The sequence below is a fragment of the Motacilla alba genome, chromosome 1A, assembly GCF_015832195.1.
Source record: "Motacilla alba alba isolate MOTALB_02 chromosome 1A, Motacilla_alba_V1.0_pri, whole genome shotgun sequence".
Taxonomy (NCBI): domain Eukaryota; kingdom Metazoa; phylum Chordata; class Aves; order Passeriformes; family Motacillidae; genus Motacilla; species Motacilla alba.
Genome location: NC_052031.1, coordinates 59,228,740 through 59,252,174, shown reverse-complemented (window position 1 = coordinate 59,252,174; position 23,435 = coordinate 59,228,740). Strand labels below are relative to the sequence as shown.

At 39.6% G+C, this 23,435-nt stretch overlaps 1 protein-coding gene across 7 annotated transcripts in view; it reads right to left on the bottom strand.

Moving 5' to 3' along the window:
- DGKI (diacylglycerol kinase iota) overlaps nt 1-23,435 on the bottom strand; it is a 198,623-nt gene that overhangs the window by 74,824 nt on the left and 100,364 nt on the right. For 4 of the 7 annotated variants that reach the window (XR_005258860.1, XM_038153160.1, XM_038153161.1 and 1 more), the window contains exons 9-21: nt 20,530-20,625; nt 20,154-20,228; nt 18,860-18,955; nt 17,114-17,196; nt 15,725-15,785; nt 12,600-12,713; nt 11,937-12,074; nt 10,724-10,802; nt 6,750-6,805; nt 5,825-5,887; nt 5,522-5,595; nt 4,146-4,257; nt 1,577-1,776 (exon numbers count right to left, since the gene is read on the bottom strand). Coding sequence is in view for 6 of the 7 variants with exons in the window: in XM_038153160.1 (XP_038009088.1) it covers nt 1,577-1,776; nt 4,146-4,257; nt 5,522-5,595; nt 5,825-5,887; nt 6,750-6,805; nt 10,724-10,802; nt 11,937-12,074; nt 12,600-12,713; nt 15,725-15,785; nt 17,114-17,196; nt 18,860-18,955; nt 20,154-20,228; nt 20,530-20,625 (1,247 nt within the window). In the remaining variant the exon portion in view is untranslated. The remainder of the gene's footprint in view (nt 1-1,576; nt 1,777-4,145; nt 4,258-5,521; nt 5,596-5,824; nt 5,888-6,749; nt 6,806-10,723; nt 10,803-11,936; nt 12,075-12,599; nt 12,714-15,724; nt 15,786-17,113; nt 17,197-18,859; nt 18,956-20,153; nt 20,229-20,529; nt 20,626-23,435) is intronic. The other 3 variants (XM_038153163.1, XM_038153164.1, XM_038153165.1) reach the window with 1 other exon arrangement.

The window sequence follows — 23,435 nt, the reverse complement described above, 5'->3', positions numbered from 1 at the left end:
CAGTTTAAATTCAGATCTAAAAATCCAAACCTAACCCATGCTAATTATCAGTTTGAAACACCATGAATTCTCTTTTTACATTTGCATTAGTCTCCTACAGTGCAGAAAAGACGTCCCAGGGCTGCCCTTTGCTTTCACTGAAGATTGAGGAGTTGTGGTTGGGTGAAATCAGGCACTGCTGTCCATAGTCAAGAGTCTGCTATTCTCTGCTCAAGATGAGCATACCTTATATATTTTCCAGGCAAATAGAAATTGCACATTAGAGAAATGGGTTTCTGCTGCAACTTAAAGCATTAGTCTCAGTAAGAGAACAGAGTGCTAAATTGAACAGGAACATGTTGAAAGTAACCAGGGTGGCTTTGATTACATTAATAGATTGACAGCCAGAAGACGACAAAAAACTCTTAAGGGCTGGAGTCAAAGTTTGAAGTAAAGCAGGATCTTTCTCTAGATATTCAGCTGTAAGGGAGACAACTTTTAAGATAGCTGAAGAGAAAAGGTGTGCCTAAGACCTTGTCCTTTTTTTTCCAGTTATATGAGTTAGCCTTTTGAAAGGTATTACATCTCTTCACAGAACTTGCCTCACCCTTACAATTGCAACAGCAAAATTCCCCCACCCATTTCCCCAGAAATATTAAAGCCTTGGTGCATGATTGTTTGAATTAACTGTGGATCTTTAATAACTTTAGGGCATTAGTTCAGTATCTTTGGATAAGGGACAGACTGTTTTGCTTCACATTTGGAATATTTGATGAAAAACCACAAAGTCCCTCGCAACACTCATTTTAGCAGCAATAAAAACCTCTACAAGGATTACAATAATCAACAAATTAATCTAGATTATTTTATTGGACAGCCACTTTCATAGGTCAAAATTTAACTATTTAGGTTTCTTCTGATTAAATTATATCTGCAGTGCTTGTAGAGAAAGTTTAATAATGAAAAGGAATGTTAGTCCTGTGTGTTCTTCTTCACAAGCTACTAGTTTCCAATCTTAGCTTTTCTCTAGTCATATTTACAATACTCATTTCTCATTTGGGTTTCTATACTGGAGAAGGATTTCCTACAAAGTACAAACAGTTCTTTCAGGACATTCAAATCTTTCTCCTTAGACTCTGCCAGGCAGCATGTGCTCACAGCAGAGACTGAAATATGTCCTGATTAGTTTTTGATTGTGGCAATTTCTTATGGGGTCTTCAATGCAGCATAAAAAGCAGATCAATAAAGCTGAGAAACTAAATAAAAAAAACTTCAAGGGCAAATGGCATACATATGCAGAACCATCAGAAGCCAAGGGGCACGCTGCCAAGCCTGCAGAAACCTCTCTAAATAAATAAATACATAACAGAAAGATAGAACACCAGTGTAAAAGCAAGACAGAGGTAACTCAGAAGATAAAGAGTAAAAGAAAGTCAGGTAAGTATTTACAATAGAGTGAAAAGGGACTTCAGGAGATGTGATTTTTTTAAATTTATTTTTCAAATGTGCTGCAAGTCCAGTACATGCAAAATCCATGACAGAATATGCTGCCCCACATGGGCCTCCTGCAGCTAGGACATGCACATATGCAACTCACTCATTCAGCAAAGGCATGGACGTTCTCCTCTTGCTTTTCTGCACCATGTTGGCTTGGTTCCTTAGGGAGATGCGGATGAGGGAGGGAGCCAGCCGGCAGGGTTCGCCGTCCACTTGCATGGGGATAGACTTGTACGTCAAAAGCGTCACCTCCCGGCACTGGTGCAACCGCTCTCCGTGACCACCCACCTGGAGAGCAGCCTGCAAAAAACAAACAAAGTACACAAACAAACAAAACACCAAGCAGGGAAAAGATAGCTCAGAAGAGAAGCAGCTGAGGCAGTTAACAAATCCAAAATGCCACTTTGCTGGCAGCATCCATTACACAGTACTCCATTCCTAAGCTATTCTGAAAGAGCACAGTGAAAGCGTTTTCACCCCAAAACTGCAAAGCAACAAGCAGATATCTAACCACGTGCATTATAGGACTCATCATCTATATATACACACATATGCACACACAAATTAATAACTGTGCTCATTCTTAAAGCTTTCAATTTGTTTTGGTTGGTTTGTTTTTACAATAACAGTCGTGCTAATAATTATTTGCTCTTTAAAACAACATCCCTAATTAGATACATCTGCGAGACAGAAAAATTATTTCCCCTTCCTGAACAGAATGGTCCTTAATGTGAATTAGTAAATTTAAATTTTTTATCATGAAAGCTTACACATCAAGTCAACCTCGACATTAAACAGGCTGAAAAGAGCAAGCAGAAGGACCTTGTTAAAACAGTTAAATATCATGTTAAAGAATTCACTTCAAAGAAATTAACCAAGGAAGACAATGAGCAGATCCTTCAAGTTCTAGGCAGACATGCTTGAGCAGAAATGTATTTTTTTAATGAATATGACTATTATGTGACAATTCACGCTCATCTCTCAGATGCAGAAAAAAATCTCATATTAATGAAATGCTAACAGAGAACCATGTAAACACAAGTCAAGGCCTGTGTGCTTAATATTATGGATCAATTGACAATATGATCAATAATATAATAATACTTTTTACAAAGTGGTTCTTTTCCTTGGTTTCACAGACCCACTTAGGTACAACAAGCACATCTGAGATTAGTTAGGCAAGTTAGGATTATATCAACACAGTCTAGGGTTATAATCATTCTTCAGCATCACTACCAAAGCACATCTGTAGACACACAGTTCTCAACTAGGCTTCTTTTAAAGAGAAACAGAAGCTCAAAGGGCCTTACTCCTTAAATTCAGCCCTAACTAAAATTATTGGTAGCTTTTGAGATCTGACTAGCCAGTTCCATTGACTAGAACTGTGTTAGTGGCAAAAACAAAAATACTCTTCTGACTGAAACCTATTAGTTTGTACATGCTAAGTTTTGACAGCATTTTCAAAAACATGTCCTAAACTCATCTTCCCTTTTATTCCACAAGATCTACCAGGCTAATAAACAAAATTTTTCTTGTGGGTTGTTTCCCTAATTCACTAGGATCATTTAAAAAAAAAAAAAAAGTCCAGGAAGGTATCCTTAAGCCAGACAAACTTTTAAAGGAGAGATTGACCACGACTGCCTTTTGCTTACTTTGAAGATTCAATTTGCCTTTCTCTTTGAGAAAACAAACCCCACTATCGTGGCTATTTACTGAAAGTGATATGGACTAAGGGCAGGTCACACAACAAGGGAGTTCAGCTAAAAAAGGCCTATCCATCTTTGTTTTAAAATAGCTTAACAAGACAGCAGCAGCAAAGTCCTACAGGTATAGAGCTAAGTGGGAGCTACAAAAACTTGCCAGTCCAGTTGTGGGCCTTCTGCTGGGTGCACGAAGCCCAAGCTGCAGTGCCTTAGATAGGCTGGTGCTAGCATGGGGAAAATTGCCAACTCTGGCTGCATTTAACCACCCCCAGAAGACATTGTCACAGTGTTTGGCCACTGCTATAGCAGGACACCAGGGTATTTAGAGAAAGATTGCTTTTATGGTATCTCAGTTTTAGTACACTTTAAAGACGGCATTGGAAAAAAGTGCACTGACAAATTAAAATTGTTGGCCAAATTTCCTTTTTCTAGCAGAATAAAAAGGAGAGATAAAATTCACGCAAGGAATACTAATAAAGCCTTCCACAGCTATTACTTAAGTTTCAAAAGACTTTTTCTAAGCATATAGAAACTGTATGTCCATATAATTTTATATAATATTTCATATTTATATACCAACAATACTTAAGATATACTTTAATACCATAGAATTAAATATACATAAGCTAAAGAGGAAAGGAATGTTTATTTGGTCACAGAACATTGCCACAGTAAAATCATGACTTCATGCTCCTATACTGTTCTTACTGTAATAATCTTGCCATTTAACTTCGGAGCACTGCATATGCAAATCAGCCATATTTTGCAAGTAATACTTTTTATTATTAAATAACACTTCTCTTATTAGAAAATAGCTATTTGACTCTGCCATTTAACAGCAGAGCATGCTTTGGCCTTATCTGACTATGGGGAAACACATCAGTTTTTCAGTAACAAGGAGTATTTTGCACTCTTCAGTGTTGCCCATGGAGCTCTCCCAGCCTGGCTGCAGCCCCCTGTACTCACCAGCGAGGCCATCGTGAACCCAATGACTTCAATGTAGCCATCGTCGTGACGCTGGGGCTCAAAGTCTCTGTGGTCACCAGGGTTCCCCCAGGGCATTGTGCCAGCACAATACCTACAGAGAGAGGTTTGGAGAGCCAGTTGGAGAAAGCAGCTTGCCCTGAGGGGTCCTGACTGCTAGGCTTTTAGCCTAACCTTTTCATTTCCAAGCCGATACGACACCCTCAGATGGATCCACCATAAACTTTATCAGGTTCCTCTCTGAGAGGAAAATGGGGAAACACCAGGAAATAGGTCATAGAGCAGCAGCACTCCCTATTTGCTTGAATTCCTGCTGGTTAGCTGTTGAGCCATAAAAGCTCTTTTGCCCCTCTTTCCCCTCTCCCTGCTAGCTCAGCACAAGGAATGCAAAATGTTGCATAGTTTGAGGATGCAAGGAGACATAAGAAGCAGGAACAGATGCAGCTGTGGCATCTCTCTTTTCTACCATCAAAGAATAAATGTAAAAGTGATCTGAAAGGGACAGAAGGGGGAACTTTGAAGAGGTGAAACCAAGTAGAAGCTTGTTGTACAGGAGTCAAAAGATTGAGTTCTTGGGACTGCCTGTGGAGCAAAGTAGGAGGTTGTCTAAAGCAATGGTCTCCAAAGTGGGGTGCATGCAAGAAAAAAACACAACTTGCAAGACAATTAGATTGTATGAAGAAAACTATTACTTTTACTTTCAATAAGAAAGCAAACACTAAAAACATATATATTGCTTGTAATACTAGAATAGAGGCACATGTATATAATTTATAAATATACATATATTGAGGTGGTGCTTAAAAGTTTTTTACTGACAGAAATGCACAATCAAATTAAGTTTGGAGACTACTGTTCTAGAGAACAGGAGACCATCAAACTTTGATAATTCAGCTTTATTTTCATTAAGGACACCTTGAAACATGTTTAAAACTGTGACTTCTTTCAGCAGCTTGATATTCCTTAACTGCTAAAATATTTATCCTTCCCCTCTCTCCATTTTGGTTCCCTCCTTCCCCTTTCCTTTTTTTCACACTTGGACTCTAATTAAACAAAAGACTAGGTATTTGTCCCTTTAATAACTTGTTTGCGGGTTAGATGCACAGCTTTTCAAAGTGTGTTTGTTAAGCATTTCTACTGTATCAGGATATTCAACCTTTTAAGGAAAGGTTTTGCTGCCCCCTGAACTCTGATGCCATTCTGCATAGTTCATTAACAGCATTATAAGGAGCCAGCTCTCAATGAGGTGAGAAAAAATGCTTCATGCACATTCACCCAGCCTAGGAAAACTGTTAGGTGTCTTTTGAAACCTATTGTTATTTTTCTTGCATAACTTCAAGAATCTGTCTTGAGCTTACCTGGGTATGTTTAAAAACACTATACACTGGAACTTCAGCTCCTGGATCTTTGGAGTCAGGTCTGTACCATCACACTACAAAGCCAAAGTGACAGAGCACAGAGAAATTGCTGAATGGAGCCACAGACAAGAGAAGTGTTGCTGCTTTGTAACAACTTTCCCAAGACTTTCCTTGGAATGTGTTGCAAATGTCATGCTCAAAACTGAAAAGTAACAGAGCCATTAAACTCTCACCTCACTCTCTCTCCAAACCTCCACCTCCACCCCCTTCCCACAATACTATGACACAATTTCTTATACTCACCACAACTTTAACATGCTTGGATAGATCTCTTGAGCTTCTTTGCAGAAAGTCTGTAAAGGCTGCCTGCAACAGAAATCAGTGCAGGAATTGTCAACACTTCATTCTTTTTTTCCTCAGTTCTTATCCCTCCACAGAACAAATTACCAAAATGCTATCCTTTGGTCAAATGTACTCACTCAGAAGACATGATTTGATTTTATGGTTTTAAATTGTTATACTTCCACTTTTGAGAGGTTAACTGAAAAAAAGTCCTTGAACACCCAAGTTCAATGGTATCCTGAACCATTAAGCACAAATTCTTGCTCACATACTTGTTTCCATATTTAAGGCACATGGGTGTCATCATCCAGAAATACATTATATGCCATTCATTATCAAACTAGTGTGTACTCTTAATGGCTTTGGAATAAAGTGTTGTCTATTTGCCTCCTGAATGCACAAGTGAGTAATTATATGTGGATTTTCACCCATCATTAATCACTCCAAATATCTGATTTGTGGCCAGCACTCCCCACCACCCTACATCCAAGACTGCTCCTCAAACCTACAAAGATAAAGGCCATAGCTTTGGGAATTCTTTTAGCTAAGTCAGTATCAATGCAGTTCCCAAGCCCTGAAAGAAGCAGAGTAGCGCTTTGAGAAGCTTATGAGCCCGAAGCAGAGGGATCAAGATATGACCAGGACTGTGCCCAAAGGAGTGGCATTTTTCTCACCTGCCTGGCTCTGTATAATAACAGTACCACAGGCTCTTTTCTACAGACACCTGTGTGTGGCACTGCCAGAAACAGCATGAGTGCACTTGAAACTGTAACCGGCAGAATAAACTGGCATGAGCTCCTGACGTGAGAAAGTGAGGGGGAAGGTAATTAAGAAGACATTCAAGCAACTAAGTTAACATCATTCTGTAAGACAAATCTGTACTTACCCCGGCATAAAACATTTTATTTCTAAATCGGCTGTTGAATTTCTCTGGATTTGCTTCTGTAAAAGGATGAAAAATAAAAGGATGAACACCCTAATAAAACAAGTAGACTTCATTATACCTTCACATTCACTGCCAGCACTACAGTGCTTTCAGCGTATCACTCATAGAAAATATTACCATAAATATGTTTTCCATGTGTGAGTCCCCCATCTGTGCCTTTCTCTGCTATCAAACACTGATATTGAATCCTTTCTTTTTCTTGTAGAGAGTGGAAATAGAGCAAAGAGGTAACAAGAATTCAATCAATTAATTTAACACCTCCCAGCCTATTCATCTTATGATAGAATAGAATTTTAAGACTTCCGTTTCTAACAATGGAGAAGAAATCTGTAAGAACTATTAGAAATTTATGAAACAATAACTCATGGTTTGAACCAGGAGTAAAGCATTAGTAAATTACAAGATGAAACAGCCCCTAAATTCTAATGTTTTAAAGAGTTACTAAGGAATAGACATTTCTATCCAAAGATTTCTGCAGAAAAATTAAAAAATGGAAAAAGAGAATTGGTTACTCAAAAACCAATTAGAAACCCGTTTTATTTTGATTAGACTGCAAGAGATGGAGAATTTTAAGTCTAGTAGTTATGTACCTCTAAGAGTTAATTATTCTCACTGTTAATGTAAATGAGGCGGTTTCCAATTTTGAGTCTTCAACTGCCAACTGCTAAATCTTGTTATACTTCCCTGTCAGATTAAAGAGCCTTCAACTATCAGATATCTTCTCCTCAAGAAAATACTTATAGACAGTGTTTAAATAGTCTCTTAACCTTCTTTCCAATAAGCTAAATGGAGTTCCCTTAATCTCCCGATATAAGGCACATTTCCCAGAATACAGTTCATTCCTGAGCCTCCTTGGAAACCAACTTTCCTTTTGTGGCATCTAGAGATTCCAGAAGCAGCCCTTCTGACCTTGTATTCAGTGTTAGTGCCAGCTACTCACCCTGGCTCATTGATTCTCTAGTGAGAAAATCAAACTACCAAGGCAGTCCTGGCTAAAGCATCACATTAGTGTGGACACATCCAAATTACTTCTCAAATGACCACTTAAAACACTACATCTCACAAAATACAGCTCCATTTTGTAAGAATGAGCTGCTTGAGGTTTCTGATTTGCTTGTTGGCTCAGTTACTGTATCTGTTGCTGTATCATGGGTGACTCAAACTCAGTCAGGGCCACTTCTACTTCAAACAATGAATTTAATTGCATAAGTCAATCTCATCTCACTTACTGAGCTCACAGCATCTTTGCAGAGAGTCTCAACACCCCGTGCTAAGCAGCAGAAGGTTTCTGAAGGCTTAGTGCCTGTGCTGCACATTCTCTCATATGAGTATCCCTAGTGGCTCCAGACAACAGACACCACAGCACTGGACCTTGCATGGATCTTATGACAAATACTCCCCCTAACTAAAGCCCCAGTTTAGAACAGGAAAAGGAGCCTTTCTGAAATCAGGTACTCAGCAGTCCCTCAACCTACTGGTCCCTACTTCTGCCAACACAGACAAGCATGGGTAGGGAGGAAGGACTCTGTGATGTAAAATAGAGCTTTAAGTTGATTAGAAGAAGTAAATTATTAAGTGCATATCCAAGGCTCACTCCATCCTCACCATTCCTAAACCATCAACAAAGTAGAAAAATGGAATGTGTTAGACTCTGTCTGTGTGCAGTGGGGAAGTTTCCTGCAAATGAGCTGTCCTACACAGCTGAGGGATCAAACAGCATGTCAACAGGGATAAAGTAAATTGCATCTTCCATGCTCTACCAAAGCATAAGGATACCAATGGGGGAAGTTGGAAAGAGCCAGTACTCAGAACACTTCCCAAAAAAGCAAAGATAAATACATCAGACTTGGATCCAACCCTCAAGTCTCAATGTGATTAGTCACAAGAAAAGTGTAGAGGTTGCCATTGAAAAGGCCACATTAATATATAGGTTCCTCTGAGACACTGCAATCACTGCTTACTCTGAATATAACAGCCGACCAATATCTACTGCTTAAAGTGTCCTCTTGACACGATGAGCTGAGAGCTCATATCAATTGATCTTATTTGGTTTTCAGGCATGATATTCATTTGTTTTAATACTATATGTGATTACAACAGTTCCACATAAGCAAATGCATGCAGCCAATTACCTTAAGAGCACAAATGCTACAGCTGTGAAAGTACTTTACATTTTGCTACCATTGCTAAGAATTTCTCTGGATTATCATCAGTGGTAAATAAGATCATAATCTGCTTTGTATTGCTTAATTCACCAAGTCACAGATTCCTTGGGCTGGAAGGGGCCTTTAAAGTCCATCTAGTCCCACCCCCTGCAATGGGCAGGGACATCTTCACCTAGATCAGGTTGCTCAGAGCCTCATTCAATCCAACTTTTAATGTTTTCAGGGATGGGGCACCCATCATCTCTCTGGGCAACCTGTGCCAGTGTTTTACCACCCTCACTGTTAAAAACTTCTTCCTGCTATCTAGTCCAAATTTACACTACTTTTGCTTAGAGCCACTATCCCTTGCCCTATTGAAACAGGACCCATTTTTCTTATCAATCCCCTTCAAGTACTGAAAGGCTATAGTAAGTGCTTCCAGCAACCTTTTCTTCTCCAGGCAGAACAACCCCAACTCCGCATGAAAAACAATACAACCCACACACCAGCAACACCTTCAGGGCTTTCCTATAAGCTTACCTCTTCTAAAATACATAGAATTCACTTCATATATTTTAGCAGTTGAGAAGACAAGGATGACACCAGCAGTGAGGACTTGGACTACAGAAACTCTCCTGGCCATACATACTCAGACACACAGCTTGCTGTGCCAAGTGCTTTTTCACCCGTGTAAATTTTTAAAACCCTGGCATGTCTGGAAAAACATTCATCCTTTATAGGGCTCCATAACTTCATTATTAAATAATGCCTCCATTAAATGAGAAAGTAGCCATGCATTTAATCTATACAGTACATTCACAGTCACATTAGCAATGCAGAGTGACATGCGCTCATAAAAAAAAATGCATACAGCTGTCATAATTTCATTCCTGTGCCCTTTTGTGGCCCCTCATTATTATTCCTAAAGCTTGAAGCAGTCTTAAACATCATAAAATATGCATTAGCTCATTCCATCATGTATCCTGCTCTTTATTTAGCCTGGCACTAGAGTGCTATCTTTTCATCTTGAAATGACACTCTGATAGTATGACAGTGACTATGAGGAAGGCTGTGTTTTAGAAAAAATATCTGCATATGAAGCTGGAATAACCAAAAGCTGAAGGCAGACACCTGAGCAAGGTTAGTTTCTACAAGCACACCTGCTTAAACAATATAAATAGAGCTGTTCATACCAGGGCAAAGCTGTTCATATCAGTCCTTAAGCCACATGTCAGTCTGTACAGGGTGGCATAGCTGCCACTGGCAAGGGGACAGACAAGGTGCTACAGAGGCTCAAATTCCTGACACATCTGTGGACATGAAAACTCTTTAACTTGCACAGAGACACTCTGAGTCTGTACCAAGTCCAGGGACGTTGTGGTATACTGATCCATAGGTAACAGCTGTTCAGTTTGAGAACACAATTTTATTCCTGCCACTTCCAGTCTTGTGGCTTTTCTCTTCACTTCCACACTCACACCTAACTTATATATTATCTCCTTTACAAGATCTAACACTTTATAAAGCTTTCCTTTCAGGTCTTTTCCTCCAGTACATTACAGTCTTCTATGTACTTTTTTTCATTTCTTAATCATGAAGTCCCTTGGAAACTCATAACACAATCACTTTTTCTTCTTATATGCATCTTAAGGTTTTATGTTCCAGCTTTATTTCTGAATTATAAGAACAGGATTTTAAGTCCAACTCTATTTCTAATTAATAAAATAACTGCCCATCCACAAGGCTAAGGAAATAAAAAGTTCTTATTACCTCTGGATTCATGGAACTCCAGCGTAACATGTGCATCAAATCCAAGACTGAAGTAATTATTGAAGACATTGAGGGGAAGCTGTAATTAGATAATAAAGAGACATTAAAACAGCATGAATGGAACATTTCTTGACACACCAGGGTTTAACTATTTAAACTTGGCTCATAATGGAAACCTACTAAGAACAAAGTGGAACATATCAGGGAAATGTAAGCAGAAGGTTGCTCTGAAGGTTAGTAAGGGCTTGTGGAAAATAATCTGATACAAGAGCCCAAAGAACACAAATGGACCTACAGTGCTTTATGATCATATGTGTGTCTTTGTTAACACATCAGAGTGTTCCTTATGCTGTCATTTAGATTTCCCATGAGGCTGCACCACTTAACATATCACTAACACAAAGGTTTTGCTGGCTCTTCAAGCTCAGCATGGCAAATGAAGCTCCAGCTGTGTTCTTCTTGCTCCATACATAACCAGGAGCAAGCCAACTCCCAGAGAAGAAGCCCTAATCCTATTGAGGATGCATCAGGAAGGCAGGCACACATCTGGCCTCCTCATTGTTTCACACACCCAGTGGGGCTGTAGAGAGGCAACTGTAGCATCCAATAGATAAGCCAGAAATTATAACTGAGAAGAAAATGGTTCACAGAACTGGGAGGTGTTTTTAGTTTTGTAGTATTTTCAACATCTCCAGACCAAATGATAAATTACTATGTGATTTCCTTGCCAAAATTTCCCTATTCTTCAACTACCAAGATATACTGGTGGAGATTACATGGAGAGCCACATAGAAAGAAGTTAAATGCAAAAATACACTACACCTTGCTGTAAAGTAGCAAACAGCTGGTATCCATTAGCAAAATCCTAAGGAATTAAATTTTTCACCCTATTTTTAGTTTTGTCTTATTGGGGAATGGATGGTGATTTTCCTGCAACTAGAAAGGAACAAAAATTACCTTTCTGATAAAATGCGAGTGATTTTTTTTCCAGGATTTTATCTTTGACATAAATGTTCAATGCCAGAGTGTTTCAAACAACAAATAAATGCCTTTCACACAACTCTGGAATCACTGACACATGAAAAGCATCAAAGGGAGAGATGCAAATAGAAAATCTAAAAGTTGCAGAACTCCCTATCCATGCTGCTTAAAGTGTAACCCAAAGAGATTCATAAGCACTCTGTAGTTCCCATGGGAAAAAGCAAGCTCTAACCTTACGTGCCCCATCCTCCAGCTCATCCTGGGGCAAATCAGGGTTGCGCTCAACCTGGAGATTCCAACGGTCCAGCTGGACAATGGTTCCATCTTCTACATGGCACAGGATCTTAGACACAGGCTCATCTGTGTAACCCTGACAGCAGAGTGACCAGAGTATCAGCCACAGATGATGAAAACAAATCAAGTTACCAATTACCTATAGACTTCCCTCCTCTCACACATGCCTAAAAACCTCGATAAATTTTTGATCAAGCATTTTAATAAGCTACTATTGAGGTACACAAGTCTAGGGCAGGCAAAGTAAGGCCATACAGAGAGGAATTCAAAGAATATCTGCCTTTCCTGGAATAAGCCCAGTGCTGTAGTAAAGGATAAACAAAGAGAAAGTTTAAATTATGCTTAAATTAGAAGCCTGTTTACTGTTCTTGTTACTTGGCCTGAAATACCAGATACATCTACGTACACTTTTATTGCAACAACATAATTAGTAATTCAAAATCCCAGACTGCAAATTGAAGCAAACTGTTCTGCCAGAGTGAAACAGACCTTGGACACAGCCCTGCCTGCTGTTTCAGCCAAAAGGAAATTCTATCCCACACAACTAAATCTGAGCAGCAAGTTGAGAACCCCACATAAAGGTACTCCTGCCAATCCTTACCCCACCCCAGTTGAGGGTGCGTGCAAGGTCGTTCCCAGTGCCAAGTGGAAGGACAGCCACAGGAGGTGGGGGGCTGAGTTGCAGCTCATCGAGGATGGACAGGATCCAGCCCACCTATAAAAAGGAAAATTAGGAGAACCTTCAGGAATATTATAGGGAAAAAGACATATTTTGATCATATCATATTCTTTTTTTACAGAGAAGATGTAAAAGAAATCTAAAAATGAATGAAGAGTAATATGGACAATTCAAGGTATTTTTTTAAATTACCATTATGTCAAAAGAAACTCAACCTTTAACAAACAGCTATGAAAGAAAATGAGACACATTAGAACAGCATGGTGTCTCAGAACTCATCCTGCCAAGCATGAACTTGCTCACAAATTTCCCTCTCCCACAGAAGAGACCTTAGTGCTGAATTATTTCACTCAGTACAAGGCATTATATCTATATATATACAATATACAGAAACACACACACACACACACACATAGCTAATAAAAGAATAAAAGACTAGACTAAAAGGCAGACTACAGCTCAGGGTTGGAGGCTTTGGATTGGAACAGTGAATCTGTCTCTTTTGTATCCTAAGCTATTTGTTATTTCAGAGAGCTATTTCTTCTATCTTTCTTCTGGACTACACAAAGCTTTCAAATAGAAATCTAGCCAGAAGGAACAAATTACTGTAAATTATTTTGTTTTCATTAAATGGTAATTTTCAAAAGGGAGAAATAATTGTTGCTAAAGATGTTATCAAACTTTTGGTGACTGAAATTTTTGCTGCAAAAACAAAGGACTATACCTTAAACTACTTGTCACTTTAAAAAAAAATGAAGACCCTGTGCTGCATTTTTAAATAAAGAATTAATAAAAATTAACAGAAAATTTTTTTTCCTGTTGCTGGTTTTCAAAGATACAGCTTCTACTGCAAATGTGAGCTTTTAAATAGGACAGAAAACCTAAATCCTGACTGCAGCTGGATTGAATTTTTCTTGCCCCAACTAATATTACTGTGATTTCAAAGATATTCACAATCCAAACCAGGGTAGCTTCACAAAAGGCACCCAGCATAACATGGCCATCAGGAAAAACAGCTGGAGTTTAAAGGACTGCAGAGGAGGTGGCCTGATAAATGCAGAAACCACCATGCTATTTAATATTCTAGGGTATTTCATTCTCCAAATGTCTTAAAAATAAATTTAATATTGCACAAATGGCATTTATCAGACAGCTATTTATCATAACCAATTGCCCAATTATTAAAGCATTCATCTGGGATGTGATCCCCTACTTGAGTTCATTGTCTGACAATAGCCATCTCAAGTACTTACAGCTCTCATGACCTTGGTTGTCACCAAAAATACTGAGGTCTTTAAAGAGATTTTGAGAGGTAAGTAATCCTCTCTCTTTCAAAATATCTATACTTTTGCACTGATAACAGGAGACAGAATAAAAAGTCAAGATAGCATCAGTAGGGCCAGGACTTCTTAAAGAAGTTGGTCATTGTCATTGCCACTGACTCAATCCACACATCTGTGCTTCAGCCTCCCACTGCTACGCGTAACATCAAAATACCCACCACTTTTGTAAATGCTTTTAACTGATGAACAAATTTCAATTTATAAGCTCAATGGTGTTATTTGACCTGAGGTCACTTCTAAACCTTGCATATTAGTTGCACAATCCAGGATGACACATACTATCATTTCCCTGTAAACAGAAAGCTCCTGACTGCTTTAGAAGCAAAGCTTTCCACTTCTGCCCTGAAGTGACAATGGAAAAAGTTACTATAAAGTTCTGATTCACCTCAATAATGAGAGGTAACATCTGGTCTCATTGCATATTCATTAAGTCCATTTGAGCCAGATTCTTCAATTCTAGATGTAATGGCTTTGGGAATAACTAGATATTAATTTGTTTCAAAATGAGCAGCAGCAGAGGTAACAGTGGAGTGCTGCTCATACTAATGAGAAGGTGCTGCCACCTCTCGCACAGCTCAGCAAAGGGAAATAGGATGGTCTGACTCAATGTAGCTGTATTCTTTTTTTCTTTTAATATCTTAATGATTTTTTTCCACCTTCCTCCGATGGGAAAGAAAACAGATGGAAATACTTTTTCTCAGCTAATGCCTCTGGCTAAAGGACTGCCTTTCTTGTTTAAAGGAAAAGTTCATCATTCAGTAACAGTCATGTCTTGCTTTCCCACATACCAGCAAGGCAGTGGTCTTATCACTGATTTTTTTCTTCATTCTTGTAGGGGACACATTGATATTAATATCTCTACCCCTGGGGTTTTAAAAGAACACACAAAAGCTGGAAAAATTCCCCCAGAAGTTCAAGCCAGGGTGAATTAAGAGAGGGGATTCAGCTCTCTACAAAATAAATGTCTCCATGCCCTGGACATCTACATAGATATGATCTGTCCAATCACTGCATCTTGTGAGTAGTAATGCATTTTCTTTACCATATTTACTGCTAAAATTGCCATCAAATGCATGTTGAGAAACTGAGCCCCTAGAGATTAAAGGTCAGTTTTTCAACTGTGTTAGCACTCAGTGGTACAGACTAAGATTTAAAATATTTTTGAAGAACTGGAAAGAGAATGCAGTTGAAATAACTCCATTACCACTCACGACCTTCAGACCACAAGCTGCAGAGTTTTTCTCCAAATAAAGGTGCACAATTCCTTTAAAGACCTGACCCCATTCACTTATCCAGGAACACAGAAATTGTGTTGTAAAGAAAAGTACTGAACCTGGATCTACCAGGGTCTAGCAAGAAGGAGCAGAAATTAAGATATAATGGCTCCTAGACACTAAGTTAACCCTCAGATATAATGTATATAGTGAGAGGAGACCAGCAAAGTTAATTCTTATTCCTTTTAAGCTGTACAAAATCTTTATGCATAAAGGAAAGTGGGCTTTGGACATGAGAACCTGGCTTCATATCTTCACAGGCCAGACCACACAGAAAATTGAAAAACAAATCTTAGATTTCACAAGTGTAAGATATGTTGTCTCTCTGTGCCTCTGCAGGCAGGGTGAGGTGGGAAACCCACCACTGTGAGGAGTTTAATCACTTGGCCAAAGACAATGGCACATGCCACCATGGCTCCCTGCCACCTACCGTCCCATCCCCACCACACGCCAGGATTCTCAGGTTCGGCACTTTTCTGTACAGCTCCAGCCTGCCCAGGGAGGAAAAGGGGGGAAAAAAGGAGAAAAATGTAAGAACAGTAATGCAGACATTTTTAATGCATTTTACTGAGTGACAGTGTAACCACCACTTACTGCATTTTCAAATATTCATTACTAAGAATATGAGTAGAGGTGAAAATGCGAAACCACTAGGATGTGAAATGAGGCCTTCCTCCATGTCAGGCAGCACCTCCTGACAAGTGTTTGATCAGTTTATCATCTTCCCAGATATTCATATTCCCTCTAGGGAGGTCAAAATCTTTCATTTTTTTCTTACCCTAAAGTAAACAAATTTAAACACTGAGGTTGTAAAACAATATTTAATGTTCTTCATCATAACTTGTTGAGCTGCCGTTTCTGAGTCTTGTATAATGTGACAGCTTCTTCAACTAGTGACTGTATTTTAACACCACAGAAGGCAAGAATATGTAATAGAGTACTTTCTCTGGATATGTGATCTAAATATCAACAGGAGAGACCAAAAAAAGCACCCATTGAAGTCCTACTCCTTCAGCTGCACCCTTCAGAAAGCCATAGTGAAATATTTGCTAACAAAGGTGGGGAAATACACATGTAGAGAGCTGAGTGACCAGAGGAACTAACCCTCCTTTTCTGCATTTTACAGCTCTGAAAAATGTATGTCTAACTTAAAAGTTCCCAAACATCATGAGAGAACAGCAGTGCAGGTGCTTCTGCAGGAAAATAAAAAGATTGGGTGCCTTGAATAGGAAACACTAGGACTGCTCTTCCACAGGCAAATATTTGATTTTACATTATTAGTGTAAAATATTTATAGTAATAATATTTACAAAAACATACAAAACATATTTATGTGAAAGTAGTTCTGAACAGATGGTTAAGAAAAGCCAGCATCCCCATGTCAAGTACCACAGAAGGATGGTTTCTCAGCCCTTGGCAGCAAAAATCAGCCCTTTAAAGAGAGGTACTCTCTCCCTTGGAAGAGGTTTGCACTTCGGTTATTGTCTGGCTAAGCTAAGTTAGTTACTCAGTGAGCAGGGACAGTTGCACAGTGCTGTCTTGTGGTGGCCTGGAGGCAGCCTCCCCCCACTGGGATGCTCATTCATTAGGGAATGGTCAGGAACTGGGATTCTCATCTGGACTTGCCTCTGTCATGGGGCAAGGGGGGGCAGCTCCTGACCTCTTCTCACAAAAGCCCCCACTGCAGCCCTTCCCCTTGCTACCAAAACCTGGATATGTAAACCTCACACAGTCACTAATCCAGCCAAGCTGGATCTTTTCCTGTTTTTCTGACCAGACCAGAAATAGGGTGTACAGCAATGAAGGCTCCAGTACTTACGCATCTCTTGGCCCTTCCTGAGAGAGATCAAAGACCTGGCGTGGATTCAAATACCACATAAACATTTGGAGAACCTTGGTGCCCTGGCAAGAGAAAAAAATGAAAGGAAAGGAAGTTATGAGCCGTTTAATGATTATTGGAAATAATAGTGTGCATTATTCGCTGTATTTCAACTGCTTTTCTTTTTTTCTGTGCTTTATAAAGCCAACATAAAACAAGAAGACAAACTAGAAGATGGTATAGCAAATGACTGCTGTGTAGAATAGCAATCCAGGACGAGGTGCACATGCAGGCATATAGACCAATTTCAACAACACAGATCCTAATGGTCCATTAGAACAGGCAGTTGGGATCAGACCAAAGGTTCATCTCCCACAGCAACCTGTTCTCCTGATTCTCGCCACCTGCAACAAGAAGAAATCCCCATTACCCCACCTCACCCTCAGCTACCCATGACAGCAAGAAGTTGAACAAGATTGTAGCCAAAGTCTCCATCAAATTGAACAGTGTGCTGCCCAATGTCCAAGCAATGACAATGCTCTGGCCTCCACCATCACCACGATGATCATTCATCATTGAAACATCTACCATCTAATGAAGCAGGAGTCAAGGACTTGGTGGGGTACACTGCCCCAATGGTCCCTCACTCTATGCAGTGTGGCCAGCCTACCACCTGAAGGTATATTTTCTGTTTTCTCAAACTCTGAGGTTCGTATTTCCACTCAAATCCCTTCACGTTCTGCCCAGACACAAAGTGACAGGATCTCTTACTAGTAGCAGAGACCTAAGAACTGTATGGGCTGAGCTTGTACTCTAATTCAAGAATGCCTTTCAGAACTGGCCTGAGGGTACACATCAGGAATTTTCCATAGCTCTCCCTTCCTAAGGATGGCTCTTCTGCCTGAAACCTTCCCTGAAGTGAAGAACCAAGAATAGCAGTCATAGTACCTAGGAAAAGGTATAAAAGAGAAAATAAGTTGGATGTTTGCCATAGGTATTCTTCCAGTCTCAGCTGTGTGCATTTCATAGAACTCTTGAACCAGAGGGAGGTACAGGACTTCACGTTTTTTCACTTCCAAATATCTCCTCCAGCCTGTGTAAATGTTTAGCATTCACAACATCCTACTGCAAGGAGTTTTTCACTGAACTACAGACTGTGAAAAGACCAGCTTTTTCCTTTTGTTTTGAATCAGTCTAAACAGTTTCATTTGATATCCTCTCTAATTCTAACAGAGGAGAGAATGAGCAGTGCCTATACTACTCTCCATGCTCTATAGGCCTCTGTTGTATCTTACACCAATCTTCTCTATTACAAGGCCCTGTTCATTGAAAGGCACTCAGTTTCTTTGACATTCAAAAAGTGGCAGAACCAGGGAAATATTTACTTCGGTAAGTACTCATTCCAAGAATCCTAAGGAAGAAGTCTGCTGCATTTTACTCACTGCAACTTGGTCTCTGTGGTACAGTACAAGACCACTTCTGAAAAATTCCAAACTATAACTTTAGATTCCTTTTAAGAATCTGAAGATAGGAGTACAACCACTCAAATACTCAAATATCCATGCCAGTCATCCAACTCTACTGAAGTAGAAGGGCCATTCCACAGCAAGGACCTCCTCTGAGGAAGGTCTTCAGGCTTCTTCAGGCAGAGAGTCCTTTCTATCTGACTGGCCAAGAAATAGTTATTTCCAGAAACCCTGCTGCTAAACTTAAACTTCACAATCCAGACCCAGCTGATATTCTTACCTGATTCCCTCCACTTTTTGGATTGACAAAAACCAGCAGTGGCTTCATGAGCGGAGAGGAGATAGGTTTTATCACAAAAGGCCGGCCTTTGTTATCCTGAGAAACAGAAGCAAGAAACAGCTTCAGTACAAGGGATGTAAGATTCTTTGGCATAGCACACACAGAAGACCCAACCTAGCTCTGACAAAACTACCTCAAGGTACTGGAAATAGTAGAGCCATGTCAATGGGGTGCCCAGTTGAGAGCAATTTATCCAGCTGAGACAACAGAATAAAATAAGAGGGGAAAAATATCATGTCAGGGTACAAGTATTTCAAAATTCTTTTGAGATTATTTCTGACCCTATTCCCCACAATTATTCACACACACTAATAACATGTCAGAGACAGTGTTATTTCTAATACAAAGAGTTTTTCCAAAGGAAAATAGAATAAGTTGCTTATTCCATGAATTCCATCTAACAAAATGGTTGCATAAGCACTTATTTGCAGATAATCTGCTCTCAAATTCTTGGCCTTACTGCCTTCCCACCTTTGAAAAAATGCCACAGATCCAACATGACACATCCTTGGGAAGACTATTTGCCTCCCTACTCCCTAACCCCTCTAGGACACCCCAGAGTCCAGTAACAAGGTCACTGCCCTGGGCTTTCACAGACACAGATTCCAGTTTCTGATCTGCAGTTCTCCCACCATGCAAGAAAGGACTCAAACCAGAGAGCCCTGACTATGCAGGGGTGAGTGTCCCTCCACCTCCCCCATAAGTCTGCTTGTCTGTGTAATTAATCCACTAAGAAGGATATGGAAGCAAGGTCTTCTACAGACACACAGTAAATAAACCATTAGATCAATGAACTGCTCTCTCTCTCTGTGGTCCAATTTAATACAAGATCCCCTGAAGAAGACATCCAAAAACAGATCACACCTGGACACAGCCTAGCATCAGTGCATTCACCATGGGTTTCACAACCCCAGTTTCACACCCCTGTTCTGCTTAGTGGAAAAAAAGAGTGTGAGCTGAGTCTCTTACATCCCAAGGGAACACTCTTTCTTTAGGGTGCTGGTCCTCCTGGAGTATGGTACATTGTTTCTTGAAAAAAAATCAACTCAGAAAACTTTTCATACGAGTTTTGTCTCTTCTAACAACAAATTCAATATCATGGAATTTCCCAGGGGAAAACTACATTAAACATTCCAGTGAAAAAAAAGGAAAAAAAAAAGCCCAAAAACTTTGAAGTCTGAGTTTAGACATTTAAACAAAAGGAGCATGAGTCCCAAAGCACTGGAATACCTACTTCATTTCCTCGTTTGCTGGCTTTTCTTTTAAAGGATGTTCTCTTCTTTCGCCTTGTTGAAGTCTTTAAGGAGTTCTACATCAAAAGAAAAAAGAATACATGAAAAGCAAAACAAAATTTAGAAGACAGGCCCAGACAGAGCCCCTTTACGAAGCTCTTCCATGCATGTCCACTTGGAGAATGATAAGAGTATCTGGCACATGCTCGAGATTTAAATTACATGCGCTGCATGCTTTACACTTCCACACCACCGTTTATGGAGAAAGCCACACACGGAGACCAGACTGGTGCTTTGGAACTGGAAACTTTCCCACGCTGTGAGGGGGGAAAAAAGATCAGATGCTCCCAAAGACTCACATAACACCACATGTTGTACCTGCCAACCCTCCCAAAAGGGGTAGGAGACGCCCGTTTCCCCTTCGGGGCTCCAGTCTCCTGCCCAATCAGGCTCGTCTCCTGGTATGGAGACCACCTGCATAAAGACGTAATAAAAAAACATGATAAATAAGATATTTTTCATGTTTTTTTGTTTGCTTTTTTTTTTTTTTTTTTTTTTTTAAGAAAGAAAACAACAAGTTTTAGCTCTGGCAACCATTATGACTCAACATAACGTAGGCCACCATGGCATATGATGCTGGCACTGTAGAGTCAGTTCCAGCCTATCAAGAAACTTGTGCAATCATCTGCTAAGGAACAAACTGAATTGCTGATTTTTAAGGATTTAAGTAGAGAAAGTGTTTGTCGGCTGATTTTTTTGTTGAGTTTTTAAATAATAATACTACTTAACTACATAGGAAAAAAACGTACAAGTGCCTGTATTTCTGCAGAACCTATTAAAATAGAACTTATGTTAAGGCTATTCTCCAGGCAAATGACAGTCTGCTCAGTGACACGGAGCAAAAAGGTGTTCTGATGCGATAAGAACAGTAGAAAGGGGAATTTTATTATTTTTTTAATTTATTTTAATTCACTAATTGAAGTTATACCTGCAGGAAATCCTAACCATTTCCATAATTGAAATTTTGTCTGATGGGAAATACTCCAAATATTTTTTCAGTATTTCAACTTCTAGTCTAACCATCACCAGGAAACAAAGCAGCATGAGGAATTAGAAGAAAATTCATTGATTTTTTTTTTCCTGGATATAAGAAGGAAAGCAAGATTCACTCTGCTCATCTAAAAGTTCTTTTCTGTCCTGACCTTGATCAGATGTGTACCATTAAACAAGCAGAGATCATCAAATCTGTAAAAAGTGATGTTTATTCTTAATCCTGCTTGCTATTATCCAACATCAGCAGGAATAGCTATTAAGGTTTGTTTAATACACATCAATCACTTTCAGAATTTCAAGACTTGAGTGTGACACACCAGATGCACAAGTTAATGCTTCCACATCCCAGAGAAGAAAACCTAACAGCTGTCTAACTGAAATACCTAAAGGCATTGCCTTCTATCACACAGACCAAGAAAAGCCTGCCATAGAGCACAAGGTCCCAAGGTCTCAGCATTTCTGAAGAAGGAAATAGTCATGCCTTATTGCTTACTGAAAATACTGAAGACAAGACAGCTCTGTAGAGCAATTTCAGGAATTTGCCCTTTTAGACCATATTTTGAGAAACCACCTAAGAAGTGTTCATAAGGTCATGATCTTCCCTACGCTGATACAAAGTGATCTTGAAAGCATGATAAACCATAAAGACTGCACTGACTACCCAGTGCATCAGCAATCCCATCTGTATGGTCTTGTGCTTCCCTACCTCAGCAGTCACACTGACTGCAGGCAAAAGTCTTGATGTCAACAGAAAGTTATGGGGACATTACATTCAAAGCTGCCTCCCATGGGGGCTTTAGCCCAGTTTCTCAGGCATTCTCTGAAGGATTCTCCCTGGATTTGGGCAAAACACTGGTCAGAGAGGAGATCTAGTCTATCCACACCCTTGTTAGCAGTGTGCTGAAAGCTCACACACATGCCAAGGGTAAAGACGGCTCCGTAAAGCCCTGACTAATTATAAAAGAATACTTTAAAGAATGCTTAAATGTAGTTGTCATTAAATCCCACTATAATGCACCTAACAGTGGGGTGGAAAAAGACATACAGCTATATTAAAGAAACAGCCTCCATTCATGGTTATAACCATTTTAATTTCCATACTCAAAAAGGCACTAAATGCTGCATCTCTACAATGTTATTTCACCTTTTTTTTTTGTTTTAATTTTTTCAAACATGTCTACACCTATAGTGTTAACAGAACCTAAAGCTTTGCTGCAGTAATTGCAACCTCGTGTCCGTAGCAGATGAACCGCAAAAAGCTGCTTAGACATACGCAGGGGTTTTTTGCAAACATGCAGCAGAGTAACAGCCAAAGAGTATCAGCAGTCTTTGCACACTGAAGTGGAGAAATGGATATATAATATCTTGTTCGCAGAACAAGGTAATGAGTGTTTTTTAAACAAACAGTGTTATTTAGCAAGGTACCTGATAGCAAAGCATACCTTTAAATGGGCACAATAAGTAAATCCTAACTTCCCTCTAGAGAGGGAACCTCTCCTTTGTGGATGTCAGTTTGTCCATCTTCAAAAAGAGATTTTTCATATTATTGAATGGTCAGTGTAACTCTCAGAAAGGTTAGGTAGATGGACAGAGTAATTGGAGTCCTTCTTGTACACTGTTGGATGGTGTGAAGGCCATGAACTACCTCAGACAAATCCAATGAAACCTTCCAGCCTTTTCCTTTACAACATTTCATCCTCAGTTTTCAAAGGCTTTTAGCACACAGATTTTCAAATTACTTTAACAACGAACAGCATCAGGAAAGGACAATCTTGACCATCTTCTGGTTGTTCACAAACCACTATCAGACAAGCCAGTTGCACTCAGCAATTGAGGAAATATAGAAATAAGCCCAGAAATCTAAGTATTCACTAGAACTAGTTCACAGTCCTCAAAGGAGGAGAAGAAAACACCGATTTACTCACCTTGAACAGAAAAACCTTGGAATTTTACAGTTACTGCCTTTGTCTTCCCAAACAGAAGACAGACTAAATCAGTAAATCCATCAGTCAGATCCTGCTTATCACCTATTTTTCTTCCACAACACAAGCATATAGCAAGTCCAGTGCCAGAGCTAACACCACTTTGGCTACCAAACCTCACCTATAACAAAATACCACCAGTCAACAAGGGTGACCTGCTTCACAAACTAGGAGATGGAATTGTTTTGAACCCCAGGAAAACAGAGCTGGTATGAAAGCACTGCTAACAATATAGAAATACTGGAAAGC